This window comes from Terrapene carolina, unplaced genomic scaffold, assembly GCF_002925995.2.
Source record: "Terrapene carolina triunguis isolate 2854851 unplaced genomic scaffold, T_m_triunguis-2.0 Scaffold139, whole genome shotgun sequence".
Classification (NCBI taxonomy): domain Eukaryota; kingdom Metazoa; phylum Chordata; order Testudines; family Emydidae; genus Terrapene; species Terrapene triunguis.
In genome coordinates, this window is record NW_020664490.1 from 15,036,518 (window position 1) to 15,050,865 (window position 14,348).

General features: G+C 46.2%; 1 protein-coding gene across 2 annotated transcripts in view; it reads right to left on the reverse strand.

The window, feature by feature from the left end:
- Positions 1-14,348, reverse strand: part of WDFY2 (WD repeat and FYVE domain containing 2) — a 113,199-nt gene that overhangs the window by 15,484 nt on the left and 83,367 nt on the right. For both annotated transcript variants that reach the window (XM_026653422.1, XM_026653423.1), the window contains exons 6-9: positions 12,545-12,657; positions 11,257-11,383; positions 4,931-5,036; positions 357-458 (exon numbers count right to left, since the gene is read on the reverse strand). In XM_026653422.1, the coding sequence (XP_026509207.1) occupies positions 357-458; positions 4,931-5,036; positions 11,257-11,383; positions 12,545-12,657 (448 nt within the window). The remainder of the gene's footprint in view (positions 1-356; positions 459-4,930; positions 5,037-11,256; positions 11,384-12,544; positions 12,658-14,348) is intronic.

Sequence of the window (14,348 nt, forward strand, 5' to 3'; positions counted from 1 at the left end):
TTGGGCCACGTTTGTTTGTACAGAATATTCCTGTTGAGATTAAATGAGATTCACGTAGCTAAACCCACATGCAACTCAAAATTTACCCAAGCCAATGTACAGTGTGCATTTTCTATAGAAATGGATTGCAAAAAGTGCTTCGGTTTGTGAGGGCCAAGATATTCACCCATCACCAGGCCTTTGCCTACCCACTCCCCCTCTCTTGGCATGAGGGTAGCTAAATGCCTTTAATCACCAAGCAGCCAACGGAAAAGTTAAACAAGTTCCTATACATCTGAAAAATGTTAAAATATTTCATTGAACTATTGGGTATATTGTTCTCTTAAATTACTTCATCAATACAAAATAGAACAAACCTGTCTAAGGCCTATTTTCTTACTGTCCCACATCTGTTTGAAATTCCAGAAGAAAGGCTGGTCACACTTTTGACAAGAGTCACTGTCCAACCACTCCGGTGTCTGTAACACATAAAAGGGTTATGATAAATAGGCAGAAAAGCTTCAGGTAGGAATCCAATAGCAGAACAAGCCATGTGGCTTCTGTTGCAATAATTAAACAGTGTTATGCTGAACTTGTCTAGAAAAACAGTTTTTCAGCTGAAGGTTGTATAAACACCAAAGCGTTCCCCGGGATTTATTTTGCTGTGTTCTGAAAGTTCACACAGGAGGAACGTTTCTCACCATAAAGTAGGATTCTATTCTGAAAGAAAGCCCAACATTTGACAGAAACATGGATGCTTAAAATCAGACGCCTGAAATGAATGGTGTGATCCTGAGCACTCGCAACTGGCTCCACTGAGCGTTGCAGGTACTCAGCACTACTAAGACTCAGGCCTGGGCCCCTGCAACTCTCCCTGGACCCACTTGTGGGGGGGGTCAGCACTACTTAGAACCAGGTCATTCATTTTTAGGTGCCTAAACACCCAATGTTTGAAAATTTTGCTCAATCTTTTTAATTGTAATTGGCTTTTCTGAACCTCCTGCTGTCAGACTGTTGTGCTTCAAGTCTCATGTGTGGGGATGGCAGGCAGATCCTGAACAAGCCTGAACAAAAAGAAAGTCGGCTCTATCGTGCTTTTACATTTATATACTAAGCTAGCGTTTATTTTTAGTAAAATCTTGTATTTTCTAAGGCAGTTTGATCTAATGCTGTGCTTGTCATGCTGTGAGTGAAGTGGGTAAGAATTACTTCTGGGGGAATTCTGCATCATTGCGCAAGGCAGAATTTTGCAGAGATTAATGTTGTGTGCGCAGAATTTCCTCCCCCCCCGAAATGGACTGCAGAGATGTTGGCCCCCACTAGGGGCCACTGGACCCAGCACAGCTCAGCTCGCAAATAGAAGACAAGGCCAGGGGGAGAGGGAGTGGACGTGGACTGGAGGGTTGCCTGCTGCTGCAGTTCCCAGCATACCCTGAAGGAAGAAGACAGTATGCAGGAAACTCCATGCAAGCCCAGAACCCAGCATCAGGCTGTTTCTCCCTCTGGATCCCTGGGCTCTAGGAGGATAGGGGGTGTGAGTGTCTGAGCCGAGGGGGGCCCTATAGCTGGGCTCTGGGGGTTGGGGGTGAGAGTGTCTGGGTTGGGGGGACCCCTGCAGCTGGGCTCTGGGAGGAAAGGTTGTGAGTTTCTGGGCCGAAGAGCCCCCCGGCTGGGCTCTGTGGGGGAGGGGGTAGAGAAACTGGGTTGTCATAGGGGTTTCTTTAACTCTATTCCTGAGGGATTTTTGTGTGTGTCTGTATTGTTACAGACAGACAGAGTTGCTGACAGGTATTTTGAAATAAATTACCAAAATAATTGAAACTGACATGATTATGTAGTGTTATTTTGACAAATAAAATTTGCAGAATTTTTAATCTTTTGGTGCAGAATTCCCCCAGGAGTAAGGAATGGAGAAACTTCAGCAAACGCTATCCTCAATAGCCTGTAACCCTCACCCAAGCCGCAACGTGAGGAGTGATGACAATGACTCAGTTCTCTACTGTGAGGGGAAGTCTGGTAAACTAATGCTTCTCCTGACCCCGTTTTGCTATCATGCCCCCTGCTGGCAGCAAACAGGAAACAACTAAGTGATAGCAGCTGTATTGGCAGGGGCCTGAACTCTTCAGGTGAGCTCTCACCTCCTTGCCACTGGTCTGTCTTTGGGAAGCAGGGGCACTCCTCTCCAATGTGCAGCTTCCCCCCTTGTGTTTCCCTCCCTCTATCCTGTGTCTTTCTCCTGCATCCCCACCAATAGGGCCCCTCCTTGAAGCTGCTGCTGCCTGCTGCATTCTCTCATCCACCCTCACCCCGACCTTTTGCAAGGTTGCTCTAATATAAATACACATTAATCCACTTCACACCCATTCCTGACTACTGGGTGTAGAAGAGGATTGTTTAAAAAACTGCCTCATTAAGTACACACCCAATTAACCGGAATGGCTTCAGAAGATGCACTAGCTGCTTGGGTATCAAACATTAAGGATTAAAATGCACAACACTGTGGTTAAATAAGGTTAGATGATGGAGTTTAGCAAAAGCAAAAAAGCAAGGTAAGGCTGATGAAATGCTTAAACTTAAGCCTTCACTCCAGCCCCAAACAATGGAACAAGTCCTAAAGGAACTGCAGCTTGCTTTGTTAGGTTATCTCAAAGGTGCAGGTGCTTTAGGGGTAAGTCTCCACTGCCTACTTTTCTAAAAGTAACCAAGTCTTTAATTAGATGTGTGTTCTGAGAAAATAGGGCTTTCATCTCCTACGCACTGAAGCACAACATTTGAAAAAGGTAGATATTGCTTGTGACAGTAACAGCTCAGTAGTAAAATGGAAACCACTTCTATCCTCTTTCAAATGTTCTTTTCTTATGGCCTTTTAAGATTGACAGATAAAATAATTTATAAGAATTAAAATATAAAATGGCTTAATTCCTTCCTTGTGCAATTCCAGAGACATGGTAGAAGTGATAATATCAAAGTGAATACTACACACACATCAAGTGGAAAATCTAATCAGTGAAAAATGCCACCAAAGCAATAACCAGAAAATTTCAAGAAAAAAGGCACTTCAGAAAAGAGCCCAAGGCAAAATATTTTATACGAAAATCTTAAGGATTAGTGTTTTGGAGTCAATGTAGCAATATATATACTCCCTCCTGACAACAAGAACGAGCCAATATAGACATATCTGTTAACACCTGATGCTAAACACTCATTTAGCTAATTATATTTCTTACCCACTTTTCAACCAACTCACACACAATAAAGCAGTTTGTTTTATAACAAAGCACTTTTCAATTTTAAATCTTTGTAGTTGCCTTTGTAAAACATTAAGTAACATATTATTTCTGGATGTTAAAGTTACACCAAAAGGGAAAGGGCAGTTAGTTACCTGTGACTGGAGGCTCTTTGAGATGTGTGGTCCCTATCTGTATTCCACAGATGGGATATGCATGTGCACCATGTGCCAAAGTCTAATTTTTTTTTGCAAGCAGTGTCCATTGGCCTCCTCATGCTCTGAGCCACGGGCACAAAAGATGGTGCAGGCCGACACTTCTCCAGTTTCCCATTCTTACCACAGTTCAATCAATCAATCAGCTACAGAAGGAGCGGAGGATGGGTAGCGAATACAGATAGGGACCACACACGAAGAACCCACAGTTATAGGTAGGTAACCTCTTCTTCGAGTGATAGTCCCTATGTGTATTCCACATATGGCAGATTAACAAGTAGTAGTCAGGCAGGCAATGGGTACCAAAGTGATAGTACAGCAATCTCAGGTGTCATTAGTAACAATAATGGTGAAAAAAATCCCACAGAAGTGAGGGTTTTATGTGGGTTGTGCTCCTTTCAAGTGTAGTTCCACACTACAGAATGACTAAAAATGCCATCATGTAACTCATGTGGGTATCAGTTGTATGACCTTACTTTAGTGGCTAAGGCCTCGTCTACACTCCAGAAATGGGCCAATTCAGCAGTTAAGTGTAGTTACACCCCATATGGTAGACAAGGACAAACTGAAGTTTGCAAGGATTGATTTATTCGGGGTTTACCCCAGTTACAAGGAAGTGCAAAACATGAGCTCAATGAGTGCAAATCCTGCATGTCCTTGTCTACACCTAAGGTTCAGCACCGTTGCAGCTACAGAGACTACAGAACTGAGGCTACTCTCAAGCATACATAAAGCATAGAGTAAGTTTTTACTACTTTTTATGTTAGCCACTGAGAGCCAATACGTTATGAGTGTGCAAGGAGGATTCTATTCTCTTATGCATCAAAGCAATTGTTTATTAATTGCCAATCAGTTACACCTGTCCAAAACTATTAGCAATAATGGGATTACACAGTTGTAATCCAGGGCCTAATTTAGTGATTTTTGGCAAAGGTAGAAAAAAAGAAAATGACTTAAATGGCAATCTGAGTTTCCAGAACCGGCTGTCTAAAAATCAAACATCCATCCTTTCACTTGTAAACTGACAGCCCTGGATACTAACAGATTTGAGTCACTAGGGTTTTTTCCCCCTGTCATTGTTAAAACATTAAATTAGGCCTTTGGTATAATCCCACTACCTCTAAATTTTGCACAAGTGTAACTGACTGAAATTTAAACAATCATTTTGATGCATAAGAGAACAGAAATCCTACTTGCACACTTGTAACGGAATCCTATGGAGTCACTGAAAAACACAGGCAGAACACATCACGATGTCCTTTTCAAAGAGTCACTTTTCAGAGCACACGCTATTTAGCAACATACATAAAACACAAACTCCCTGCTACATAACTACCCTGAACCACTAGATCACACACAAAGCTATACATCTTCACATGTGCAACAACTGGAGCATTCCTAAAATACTAGTTTATTTTCTAACCTTTAAAAAGATACCAATCAGATTCAAATTACATGCTTTAGAAAGGCCCCAGCTTTTTAGGAGATGAACAAGAGATAGATATCTACCTCCTGTCTCTCAACATCCATATTCCAGATAACAATTCCACCATCTGCACCACAAGAGATGAGTTGTCTTGTGTGGGGAGCATAGGAGAGACACTGAACTTTATCGCTGCAAAAGAAACATACAATATCAGTTAGTTAAAGGTTTAAACATATGTCCCAAGGCAAAGTAACTGGTTTGCCATATTTTTCTCTCTTGGCTCATTCATGTATAAAATTCACTAGTCCTACAATTCCATTAGTAGATTATATACTGTACCATGTGCTGTGAATTTGGTCCCCATTGGGTAGCGCACCACTTATTAGAGGAGGATTTAAAACAAGATTAGTTTTTAGATATAACTATTGCTTTTCCAGTTAATTAGGTTGTAGATCTTAGCTTCCTTGAAAGCCATGGTTGCATTGTAATTGAATGACCCCTGAGAATATAGTCCTAAAAACCTATAAACCACTATGGTAAAGTGCTCGCTCTCTCTCAGAACAAATGTGTCAGTTATTGGTTAATTTGTTAAATCCCCACACGGTGCCTGTGAATGAAGCAATGAAAAACCCAATGTTATCTAGCAACTTGAAGAGAAAAATAGTTTCTAAGGTGCTGCTGTGAGTATTCAAATCTAACACTAACAAATGAAAATAATTTCAAATAGAATAGAACTGATAAGGCTGCCCCAGATCTTCCCAAAATTTTAAGATTAAAAGGTTTTTAGAAAAATGGACTATTCCTCCTTTTGTTATTCTTTGTTAAACATGAAAAAAAAAGTGTGCTCAGCTCTATAGAACAGGGAAATATCAAGGCCCAGAAAACTTACTATCTAGGAGACAGGCACAGAAAGAAGACACTGAGATCAAGGGGGAAGGAATTACTTGAGCTCATTTTGTTTTCTTGCACTAGTCTTTTTTGCGGGAGCCTCCAGAAGAAATGGATCTTCAAGAGGGATAGCTCAGTGGTTTGAGCATTGGCCTACTAAACCCAGGGTTGTGAGTTCAACCCTTGGAGGGGGCCACTTAGGGATCTGGGGCAAAATCAGTACTTGGTCCGGCTAGTGAAGGCAGGGGGCTGGACTTGATGACCTTTCAAGGTCCCTTCCAGCTCTAGGAGATAGGATATCTCCATTTAAAAAAAAAAAAGGAGGGGGGTGGTTTAGTGCATTGAGCCCTGGTCTACACTACAAGTTTAGGTCGAATTTAGCAGCGTTAGATCGATTTAACCCTGGACCTATCCACACAACAAAGCCATTTTTGTTGGCTTAAAGGGCTCTTAAAATTGATTTCTGTACTTCTCCCCGACGAGGGGATTAGCGCTGGAATCGACATCGCCGGGTCGAATTTGGGGTAGTGTGGACGTAATTCGACTGTATTGGCCTCCGGGAGCTATCCCAGAGTGCTCCATTGTGACCGCTCTAGACAGCACTCTCAACTCAGATGCACTGGCTAGGTAGACAGGAAAAAGCCCCGGGAACTTTTGAATTTCATTTCCTGTTTGGCCAGCGTGGCAAGTTGATCAGCACAGGTGACCATGCAGTCTCAGAATCGCAAAAGAGCTCCAGCATGGACTGAACGGGAGGTACTGGATCTGATCGCTGTTTGGGGAGACGAATCCGTGCTAACAGAACTCCGTTCCAAAAGATGAAATGCCAAAATATTTGAAAAAAATCTCTAAAGGCACGATGGACAGAGGCTACAACAGGGACCCGCAGCAGTGCCACGTGAAAATTAAGGAGCTCAGGCAAGCCTACCAAAAAGCCAGAGGCAAACGGCCACTCTGGGTCAGAGCCCCAGACATGCTGCTTCTACGATGAGCTGCATGCAATTCTAGGGGGGGCCCCCACCACTACCCCACCCCTGTCCGTGGACACGTGCGAGGGGGGGGGGAAGGGAGTCTCACACAACAGGGATGAGGATTTGGGGGATGAGGAAGATGAGGAGGAGGAGGAGGAGGAGAGCACACAGCACACAAGCGGAGAAACCATTCTCCCCGACAGCCAGGAACTGTTTTATCACCCTGGAGCCAGTACTCTCCCAACCTGGGCTCACGGACCATGAAGCCAGAGAAGGCACCTCTGGTGAGTGTACCTTTGTAAATATAACGCATGGTTTAAAAGCAAGCGTGTTTAATGATTAATTTGCCCTGAAGACTTGGGATGCATTCGCGGTCAGTACAGCACTGCCTTTTAAATGGCCAACCCAACGGGTGCTTAGTATGGGAAAGGAGGGCGCTGCTGTTTGAAACCATTCCCACATGTTATGAAGGTTGAAGAAGCTGAAAGACTGTGGCTTACCATGGCTGCCTGCAAGCCAAATTCTGTTGCCCAACCCAGCGTCTGTGACCTCTCGCACCAAACCGGCAGGCCCTCAATATAAGAGGCAAAATGCGACCTTGTACCGAAAGCACACGTGCTATGTAATGTTAACAGCTTGGTTCACCGTGAAAGAGTCTACCCATTGTTCTCTAAAATGTGTCTTTAAGAATACTCTTTTTTTCCTCCAGCAGCTGCAAATGTTTTAACGATCCCCCTATCATCTCCGTCCCAGAGGCTAGTGCAGGTAAGGCGGCGAAAAAAAAACCGCACTCGCGATGAAATGTTCTCTGAGCTCATACAGTCCTCCCGCACTGAAAGAGCTCAGCAGAATGCGTGGAGGCAAACAGTGTCAGAGTCCAGGAAAGCAGAAAATGAACGCGAGAACAGGAGCAACGAGTGAGATGAGAGTTGACGGAAGCAAAAGAAGAGGTGGTGGCAGTGCGATAAGAGGAGACAGGATGCAATGCTGAGGCTACTGGGGGATCAAACCGATATGCTCCGGTGTCTGGTGGAGCATCAGGAAATGCAGCAGGAGCACAGACGGCCGCATCAGGAAATGCGGCAGGAGCACAGAGCCGTGTAGCCGCCTGCCCTCCTCCCCAAGTTCCATAGTCTCCTCACCCAGACACCCAAAAATGCGGGCGGAGGGAGAGGGGCTCCAGCCACTCCACCTCAGAGGACTGCCCAAGCAACAGAAGGCGGGCATTCAATAAGTTTTAAAGTGCAGTGTGGCCTTGTCCTTCCCTCCTACCCTCATCCACCACCCCACCCAGTGCTCCCCTCCTCACCCATCCCTCCCGGTCTACGTTGGCAGTTATCCCCCTATTTGTGATGAATTAATAAAGAATGCATGATTTTGCAACAATATTGACTTTATTGCCTCTGCAAGAGGTGATCGAAGGGGGGAGGGCAGTTGGCTTACAGGGAAGTAGATTGAACCAAGGGGGCGGGTTTTCATCAAGGAGGAACAAACAGAACTGTCACACCGAAGCCTGGCCAGTCATGAAACTGGTTTTCAAAGCTTCTCTGATGCGCAGCGCGCCCTGCTGTGCTCTTCTAATCGCCCTGGTGTCTGGCTGCATGTAATCAGCAGCCAGGCGATTTGCCTCAACCAGTCACCCCACCATAAACGTCTCCCCCTTACTCTCACAGATACTGTGGAGCACACAGCAAGTAGCAATAACAACGGGAATATTGGTTTCGCTGAGGTCTAACTGAGACAGTAAACTGCGCCAGCGCGCTTTTAAACATCCAAATGCACATTCTACCACCATTCTGCACTTGCTCAGCTCCTTACTACTGTCCAGTGTGCCTGTGTATGGCTTCATGAGCCATGGTATTAAGGGGTAGGCTGGGTCCCCAACAATAACTATAGGCATTTCAATGTCCCCAACAGTTATTTTCTGGTCTGGGAAGTAAGTCCCTTCCTGCAGCTGTTCAAACAGACCAGAGTTCCTGAAGATGCGAGCGTCATGTACCGTTCCCAGCCATCCCATGTTGATGTCGGTGAAACGTCCCTTGTGATCCACCAGTGCTTGCAGCACCATTGAAAAGTACCCCTTGCGGTTTATGTACTGGCTGCCAAGGTGGTCCAGTCCCAAGATAGGGATATGCATTCCGTCTATCGCCCCACCACAGTTAGTAAATGGCTTTGCTGCAATGGGATTCCCTATGAGCTGCACATTTCCCAGAGTCACTACCCTTGATAGCAGCAGCTCAGTGACTGTGTTGGCTACTTGGATCACAGCAGCCCCCATAGTAGATTTACCCACTCCAAATTGATTCCCGACTGACCGGTAGCGGTCTGGCATTGCAAGCTTCCAGAAGGCTATTGCCACTCGCTTCTCAGCTGTGAGGGCTGCTCTCATCTTGGTATTCTTGCGCTTCAGGGCAGGGGAAAGCAAATCACAAAGTTCCATGAAAGTGCCCTTACGCATGCAAAAGTTTTGCAGCCACTTGGAATCATCTCAGACCTGCAACACTATGCAGTCCCACCAGTCTCTGCTTGTTTCCCGGGCCCAGTTTCGGCGTTCCACGGCATGAACCTGCCCCATTACCACCATGATGTCCAAATTGCCAGGGTCTGTACTTTGAGAGAGGTCTGTGTCCATGTCCTCATCACTATGGTGATTGTGCTGTCGTCGCCTCCTCGCCTGCTTTTGTAGGTTCTGGTTCTGCACATACTGCAGGATAATGCGTGAGGTGTTTACAACGCTCACAACAGCAGCAGTGAGCTGAGCAGGCTCCATGCTTGCCGTGGTCTGGCATCTGAGGGACAGCAGGAAAGCAGAGTTGCTGTGGAATCGGTGGATGACGACGGATGCCACAAGAATAGATATTTATACCAACGACAAGAGGACCTGCGAGGTGGATTCATGGCACCAGGAGAGCAGAGTTGCAGCTGAAGTGGTGGCAGACGATGGTTAGCACTGTGCACATTTCCCGAGGACCCGGGAGCCCATGACAGACAACATGGAGAAATTTGCTGTTGAGGCAATATCAGCAGAGCAGAGTTGCAGCGGAAGCGGTGTATGACAATGACGATGGTTTGCAGTCCTACTGCACCGTCTGCTGCCAGCAGCACCCAGGACACAACAGCAGTGGTGTCAGTGAGCTGAGCGGGCTGCAGCTTGCCGTGGTATTGCGTCTGCGCGGAAAAAAAGCGTGAAACAATTGTCTGACGTTGCTTTCATGGAGGGAGGGGCAACTGACGACATGTACCCAAAACCACCCACGACAATGTTTTTGCCCCATCAGGCACTGGGAGCTTAACCCAGAATTCCAATGGGCGGCGGAGAATGCGGGAACTGTGCGATAGCTACCCACAGTGCACCGCTCCGTAAGTCGATGCTAGCCACAGTAGTGAGGACGCACTCCGACGACTTAATGCACTTAGTATGGACATACGCAGTCGACTGTATAAAATCGATTTCTAAAAATCGACTTCTACGAAATTAGGTCGATTTTATAGTGTAGACATACCCTGAGATTAGGTCAGAATCTTCACCCCACACTTTGGCACCAGCACTGCCTGACACCAAGCCAGGCTCATACTCTGAAGTGCTTTAATACTGGTCCATTATCTTGTATATGGATGCTCCTCTATGTAGCAATGCTTTTTGAAGGCAATTTAGAACAGTGCCACACTACTGTGTATCTATGACTTGCCAACTCAAAGGCAGCACTGTGTGGAAATGCCAGCTTTACTGTGGTTCTATCTAATGCAATGCATTACATCACTGAACCAGCATGTTCTCCAACACCGTCATACTGCAAATAAGATACAGAGGTTTGCCTGCACGTTAGATGCTGTGATGCTACAACAATGAGCCATGGCAGGGCATGCAGCAGTAGGCTTTAATATAAATAGACATAAAGCTTGAGTGTTTCAGTGAGGAAGTCCCAGGCATGCACTGTTGGAGTGATACAGAACCACAAAATCAAGGCAGCCCAATCAGCCAAGCAGAAAGTGCCTTTGAACAGTCAGTCAGCACAGTCACAGTAATTCAATGGTTGGAAAAGCACGCATGTGTGAAATTAGTCTTTAATATTGTGTTAGACCAAAAGTACCAAGTCATCCCCTCCTCTCTAGGTCTATTAAGTCTGGTTTGTACCTCTAGTGTATTCCCCTCTACAACAGCAGGAGCCAGTTCTGCCTTGCTCAGTTGCTGATGCTTAGGAACACTCATTTAACACGTTGACAAATGATGGCTAATTAGACAGAGCATCTTGGGTACAGCCTGGATTCTACATACATTCACATTTAAAAAATACTTGGGTAGCATGGAGTTAAAGTGGCTGGTACTCCGAATCTTGTGCTCCCTTCAAGGGGGCGGGGGGAGGGGGAAGAGAAGATAGAACCCGATCAGGAAAACAACCTCTCATTAAATTTAGTTAATATTGGTAATATACAAAGATACAGGAAGTCACACACAAATCCCATGCACAGACATAATATACTCCTTTGGTTCTGCTTCATTTTGTTTTTCTCCCCTAAACACAGGAGGAGGAAAAACTCTTCAAACGTACTTGTGTCCTTGTAATTCAATGGCTGTTCCTTTTCTTCCTCCTATGTCCCACATAATAATGGAATGATCCGAACTGCCTGAGAACAAAACTCGCTGCACTGGGTCCCAACAAAGAGCAGTGACACCACCTAAAACAGGAGAGAGACAGTACAGTTATTTAATTACAATTGAAGGTGGAAGGGAAGAATGTAATAAAAAGTGAGTCTCAACTTAAAGAGATGTGACTTAAGTTTAAACACATCCAACTCACCCTCCATCTGCACCACCACACTGCAGACTTTCCAACTGAAAGGTCTGGCACAGAATGAGCCCCACTGAAAAGCCTAGGAAACCAGAGCCAAATTCTAATCCTGCGTTTCTGTTGGTGCAGAGCCCAGTCCCAGCTCTGTAACTCATGCAGACTGAGCCCAGTGAATGGTAAACAAATCCTGGGATAGGAAGTTACCTCATGAGTGGTCAAAGAGCTGCTATATGGCCACCCATCTCCACACCCTGCAGGCAGAGTTTGTGATTAACAGTGGAGACACTGGGGAGTAATGAGAGGCGATGCCATCACAAAAATTGCAGGATGAGAACTGAGCAGCCTTGCCTCAAAGCTAGTAAGTCAGTGGGTTGTCAAAACACTTCCCACACCCTCAGCCCCAGCTGACTGGTTTGAAGTGGAGTGATAGGCCAATATGGAGATCCACTGAGGCCAAAGAACAGCTATAGGAGGAAAATAAATTGATCAATGAAGAATGAGCCATCAACCCCCCTCTCCATAGGCACCTGTTATATGGTGGGCTGACACACCAACTACAAGGACAATGTCAGAGCCCCAGCAGCAAAGTGACCAGTCAGCTCCTGCAATGCTTACTGTCCTTTTAAACGTCAACTCCTTACATGCTTCTGGTCACATCCTGGAAACACTGCGCACAGCATTCCAAACCCTCAGCAGTTCAGCTGACTACAAATGGGACTCCTCACATGCATGTGTTAGCAGGATCGGGACTTTATCTACTAAGGTCTTCTCTATCAGGGCTTTATTTGTTGTTGCAGCACTTTCCCACCAAAGTACTTTAAGGTGCAGAATTTTCACAATTTAAGTCTGGCTTCTCTCCTGTTTTTAGTAATACAGAATTACCACCCTTTACCTTGTTGACAGTTTAAGCTCATCTATTGTGCCCCCCAAAATACAGACATTTCAATTCAAACCATCACAGCTACTTACAAATTTTAAAAAGTTCATCCCATGGTAATGCAGAGCCTATATGAAGAACCAGAGATGATTATTTAACCTTAAACTTTACCTGTATGTCCCTTAAATGTTGTGACAAGGCTGCAGTTCTCTTGCTCTAGTTTGAGAATGGTTACCTGCCCAGAATGATCACCTATAAACACATGTCGGGTCTCAACATCAAATCTGATTGAAAGCATTGAGGAATCTTTTATAAAGGCTAGACAGAGGTTCTGAATTCTGGGATGTATCTATAAGAATATGTTGCATTTTTATGAAGTTACATAGCAGTTACTCGATTTTTTGTTTAAATACTAATTATTGTATTACACTGGAGTCATAGTTGGAATAACCAGTATTATATTTGCATTTACGGCACGCCCATCGCAGTACCATTGTGCCCCCGGGGCGGGGGGAGAGGGAGAATAGGGATAGCTCAGTGGTTTGAGCATTGGGCTGCTAAACCCAGGGTTGTGAGTTCAATCCTTGAGGGGGCCATTTAGGGATCTGGGGCAAAAATCTGCCTGGGGATTAGCCCTGCTTTGAGCAGGGGGTTAGACTAGATGACCTCCTGAGGTCCCTTCCAACCCTGATATTCTAGGATTCTATTCTATGATTAGAGACAGATCAGTTACCTCTAGGAAGATGACTCCTCCTTCCTTCTAAAATGGTTTCTAGTAGGTGGCAGTGGCTGTTCTTTGAGAGAGCTGGTTTGTGTCTTATGACATATTTGGGGAAATGCCAGTTTGAACAGGTGGATCCTGAAGTGTGGTCTAAACATGGCAAGATTACAACCAATTACTGGAATAATCCATTTTGACAGGTTAGACCCCCCTCAATCTAATTTTAGTTGCACCTCATATATTTGAGGAATGGGTTATTACAGAGGTGGGCAAACTATGGCCCACGGGCCACATCCAGTCCGTGGGACCCTCCTGCCCGGCCCCTGAGCTCCTGGCCTGGGAGGCTAGCCTCCGGCCCCATCCCTGCTGTTCCCCTTTCCCCACAGCCTCAGCTCACTGCGCCGCCGGTGCAATGCTCTGGGAGGCGGGGCTGCAAGCTCCTGGGGCAGCGCAGCTGCAGAGCTGCGGCCTGACCTGGTTCTCTGTGCTGCGTGGGGCGTGGCTGGTTCCAGCCGGGCGGCACGGCTGCCTGTCCTGGTGCAGCCGCACCGCCAGCCACTGCTCCAGGCAGCGCGGTCAGAGGGCAGGGAGCATGGGGGGTTGGATAGAGGGCAGGGGAGTTTGGGGTGCTGGTCAGGGGCCAGTGGTGTGGATAGGGGTTGGGGCGGTCAGAGGACAGGGAACAGGGGGGTTGAATGGGGGCAGGGATCCCGGTGGGGGGAAGAGTCAGGAATGAGAGGAGGGGTTGGATGGGGCGGCAGGGGGCAGTCAGGGGTGGGGGTTCCGGGGGCGGTCAGGAGACAGGGAGAAGGGGTTGAGTTTCACACATGAATGTCTACATGGCTATTTTTAGCACTGAAGTGCAAGACCTACAAATGAGAGTCTATAGACCAGGGGTCTCAAACTCCTGGGCCGTGGGCCATCTGTGGCCCATGGAGGAGACACAGGAGGAGAGACCCAGGCAGATAGTTGCTGGCAATGTCTGCTGTAGGCTCCGTCCCTGTAGCGCGCCCCGCACCCACCATAGCTCCCATTGGCTGGGGAAGAGGGACAGAGATCTCATCATTAGTTGCCAGGCAGAGTCAGCCATGGAGGCAGCATCACTTTTTTCCACAATGAATATAAACAAGTCAAAATACTGAACACAACTATCTGATGCACACCTTGCTGCAATCCTGAAGGTTTCAACTGCTCAGTCACGGAGGCCAAACAACAACCAACTGACAGAACTGAAGCATTGCCAGGTGTCTGGCA